The 4,311-nt window shown below is 45.9% G+C and overlaps 1 protein-coding gene across 3 annotated transcripts in view; it reads right to left on the bottom strand.

The window, feature by feature from the left end:
- Nucleotides 1-3,628: 3,628 nt before the first annotated feature.
- The window catches only part of LOC122129327 (myelin-oligodendrocyte glycoprotein-like), a 4,183-nt gene continuing 3,500 nt past the window's right edge, over nucleotides 3,629-4,311 (bottom strand). For all 3 annotated transcript variants that reach the window (XR_006151760.1, XR_006151759.1, XM_042704320.1), the window contains one exon: nucleotides 3,629-4,069. Coding sequence is in view for 1 of the 3 variants with exons in the window: in XM_042704320.1 (XP_042560254.1) it covers nucleotides 3,717-4,069 (353 nt within the window). In the remaining 2 variants the exon portion in view is untranslated. The remainder of the gene's footprint in view (nucleotides 4,070-4,311) is intronic.

Below are 4,311 nucleotides of genomic sequence, written 5' to 3'. Positions count from 1 at the left end.
GGGTGACAGTGGTCTATAGGCTAGATGGCAACCTCTTTAACATCAGGAGGCTGCAAGCAACCACCAAGCTGCACAGAGTGAGGGTCCTTGAGCTGCAGTATGCAGATGACTGCGCTCTTGTGGCTCACACTCCACAAGACCTCCAGGCTGTCCTGGATGCAGCTGTGAAGGCTTACAGCAGGATGGGGCTGACCATCAACATCACCAAAACAGAGATTGTCTGTCAGTGGAGCATCAACATCCCACCCACGCCACCCATCTTCAACATCACTGGTAAGAATCTGTCTGTAGTACCATCATTCAAATACCTGGGGAGTATCCTCTCTGAGGACAATAACATCAACAATGAGGTCCAGAACAGAATCAATCAAGCATCAGCTGCCTTTGGGAGACTCAGGCGCCGGGTCTTCCAAAACAAGAACTTATATCACTATACAAAAATCTCTGTGTATCAAGCAGTTTGCATCACCACCCTCCTCTACAGTTGTGAAGCATGGGTCACTTACAGCCGCCATGTGAAGTCCCTGGAGCATTTTCACATCCGCTGTCTCCAGCGAATGCTAGGAATCACTTGGCGTGACCGAGTGCCACACACCGAGATCCTCAGGAGAGCAGGCTGTAGGAGCAAAATCAGGCCTGGGGACCTGGAGGGCTTGGCTGCTGACCGTAACTCCTGGCGTCAGATGTGCCAAGACGGGACCAAAGCACTGGAGGAGGACAGGACAGCCAGGAGACAGGAAAGGCAAGAAAGAAGGCATACAAGAAAAACAACCAAGGTTGCCAGTACCACCACTACTACATTCGCATGTCCCACCTGCGACAAGACCTGTGGATCCAGGTAAGGACTATACAGCCACCAGAAAACTCACCGTTGAGAGTCAGAAGTGGACGTCATCATCGGCCTCGATGGACAACTACAAGCAAGCAAGTGTGTTTGTGTTTGTGTGTGTGTGTGTGTGTGTGTGTGTGTGTGTGTGTGTGTGTGTGTGTGTGTATGTCAGGCATGAAAACGGGTCAGGGGTGAAAAAGGTGAGAAGGATATTACCCCTCTACACGCAGAACTGTGTTTTCAAAGAGGCTCAGGCCTATAACTCATACCTATAAAGTGCCAGCCAGGTACAGACTGTGTGCCGCGCAGGGTAGATGTTAAAATGGAAGTAGCCTAGCAGCTGCCAACATAATACGGGCACTATCAGTGCCTAAAGTGGTCAGTTTGCCACTTATCTCCCATCTGTTTGAGACGTCGAAGAATTCCTCTGCACAGTCCTCCGTTGTATGTCGCGAATGTTTTTTTTTTTTACTTCCAATGCAAAAGATCTCAATTTCCATACATTGGCAATAAAATGAACTGTGACACCCAGGTAATTGTCATTTCAGTAAGGGCGACGCTGGCAGCTGAATTTTTCGTGCTCTCTCGCCGTCATACAAGGAATGTATGCGACGGTAAATCGTAAGAATTGTCCCCTGAAGCAATTCGAATCACCTCAGACAGCCCACCGTCCTCAACTATGTTGATGGGCCGACAGTCATCGGCAACCTAAACTGCGTAAGCGTTGGTAACCTTTTCACGGATTGGTCTAGTTATTTTCCTAGTGAAGTCGTGGAGTGTGGGTTGGCGACCATCTAACCTGGGACTGCTTTCTGTCGGGTGCTTTGCATTAAGGTGATAGCTAAATTCAGTTTGACAAATGCTACATACAACTTTAGTTTTGTCGGTTGTCGCGTAATTTTTACTCTTAAACAGAAACTTTCCGCCCAACAATCCCTCTGCTCTCTCAACTACCGTCTCGGTCTCGCCTATTCCTGACACGCGGCGGTTTCGTGTCATGTGTCAATGCACATCGGAAGTAAACAAAGTTGCGTTAACTGCCTTAAAATATTTTATCGCATTAGTCTCGGCCACAATAATCTCATAGATTAACGCGTTAACTTTGACAGCCCTAATTTTAATAGATTTTATTGGCAAAGATAACAATTTACATTACAGTTCGTAACACTCTCAGAACCAGATCATTTTTTCTTCTTTGCCTGAACCACCAGTGTCTTCATGGCCCGCTTTCGCTGTTTTGCCAGGTCTCAGCCTCGCCCTTTTCTCTTCTTCAGCAGGCGTGCTTTCAGCTTCTGATGATGGTCTGCACTGGTGATGCAAGGCAACTTCGCGTTAATATTTCCATGCACTCGCGCTCCCTTCTGGCACGCGCACCTGTTCGCAGTTCACTGAATATGAATACCTACACCCCCCCCCCAAAAAAAAACATTTCTCATCGAATCTACACGATTCACGTAGGTCACCTATTTTGGTTTCAAAACGGCGAATTTCGCCGAAAGGTGAGGGATTTTCATGCCTGATATGTGTGTGTGTGTGTGTGTGTGTGTGTGTGTGTGTGTGTGTGTGTGTGCGCACAGGCACACTAAGGCCTGATGACCATGATGACCCCTCTCCCTCGTAATGAAACCCAAACACACCAACTCCTCTCTGGTACTTACCAGACAGCTTAGCTAAAGAAACCAGAAACAGAGATGAGATCATTAATGAGGCTCAATGGAGACAAACTCACACTAGAATGATTTTCATTCACACATTACATCAACACATATGACAGTGGTTCCCAAACTTCACCTGTCTGTATGTGTGTGTGTGTGTGTGTGTGTGTGTGTGTGTGTGTGTGTGTGTGTGTCTGTGTGTATATTCTACCCCTGTGTAGTCTTGATACCCCCATACCTGTCAGTGGGGTATATTCTCCTTTTTGCCTCATCTCCTTTCCATCCTTAACTCTCTGTTACACAACAGCTCAGATCAGTGGAAGCTGCTGCTCTGAGCCCTGAGTGTGTTTCTTAGTAGAAAACTAAACTTCCTCAACACTGATGGTGTTAAACACTACAGAGATGATCTTCATGCTACTAGCTCAGTCTACTTATCTAACAGTATGACTGAAGGCAGCAGCAAAACCAACACTCTCTTCTCAACTATCAGTCTTTATAACACTTTTGATCACATTAAGAATATAGCTCTTGTTACGTTATGCTACACCATTAACCAGACTGTTTAGTCCAGTGTAACACATGACTTACCAGTGTGTAACAGTACTTAGATACTCTGTGCTTCCATGACCCTGAACTAGTTGTATGTGTTGTGTATTTACACACACATCCCATAACTAAGTCAGCATTCCTCCCCCTACACTGCATTGCTCATCTCCACTCCTCACTAACGTCTCTTGATGCTGAAACCCTTATTCATGCTTTCATCACTTCACACCTGGGTCACTCCAACTCTCTAGTCTCTGGTGTCCCTACCTAATCACTCCAGAAACTTCTACACATCCAAACCTCAGCAGCCTGACTACTCACACACACTGGAAACTGTTCATCTGCCATGTTAGCTCCACCATTACTGAATCAGTTTCATGAACACCAACAGACCTCTGACACACTCCTGAGGGCACATACAGCCCAGTTTGGGAACCACTGACATATGAAAACACCAGAATGATACTTCAGTCAGACATTTTCTAGAATGCATAATCAAACACAAATACACACACACACGATAGATACTGGACTGGATTATTGTATGTGTGTGTGTGTGAGAGAGTGTGTGTGATGGAGAGAGTAGGTTTAGGGTGTGAAGGTTTTTAGTATGAAAGTGTAATCAGGTTAGAGAGTGTAAGTGTGAGCAGGTTTAGTTTGTGACATGAATGACAGCACTGAGCTCTTCACAGCAGAGGAACAGGAGACTTACCTATTATCAGCCCGACTCTTCCCTCCTCCTTGTGTTCTCCACTGATGACCTGGCATGTGTACACTCCTCTATCTCCCCCTCTTATATCTCTCAGTCTCAGAGACACGTCTCCTCTCTGCAGCTCCTGGGTGTTTACACTCACTCTGCCCTCATAGCCCTCCCTCACTGTCACATGACCATTCTTATACAGGTAGATACAGTCTGTGCCATTAAACCACCTGATCTCCATGGCAACAGCACTGGTTTCAGGAGAGAGCTGACAGTGCAGAGTGTCATCATCACCAACAGAAGCCTTCACAACAGGATCAGGGGTGATCAGTTTGAAATCTGTTGGGAAACAGGGAGTTGATTTAAATTACACCTAAATACTCATTCTAGCTCCTCTCTTTCTCACACACAAACTTAAATGACACCTACATACTCACTATCTCTCACTCTCACACACACACACACTTAAATTACCTTTCCCTCATAAACATACTTGAATTACACCCACATACTCTCTATATGTCATACACTCTCTCTAACTCACTCACTCACTCTCTCTCACACACACACACACACACACA

The sequence above is a fragment of the Clupea harengus genome, unplaced genomic scaffold, assembly GCF_900700415.2.
Source record: "Clupea harengus unplaced genomic scaffold, Ch_v2.0.2, whole genome shotgun sequence".
NCBI classification, from domain to species: domain Eukaryota; kingdom Metazoa; phylum Chordata; class Actinopteri; order Clupeiformes; family Clupeidae; genus Clupea; species Clupea harengus.
The sequence above is the reverse complement of the archived record's forward strand: the minus strand, read 5'-3'. Positions and strand labels throughout refer to the sequence as shown.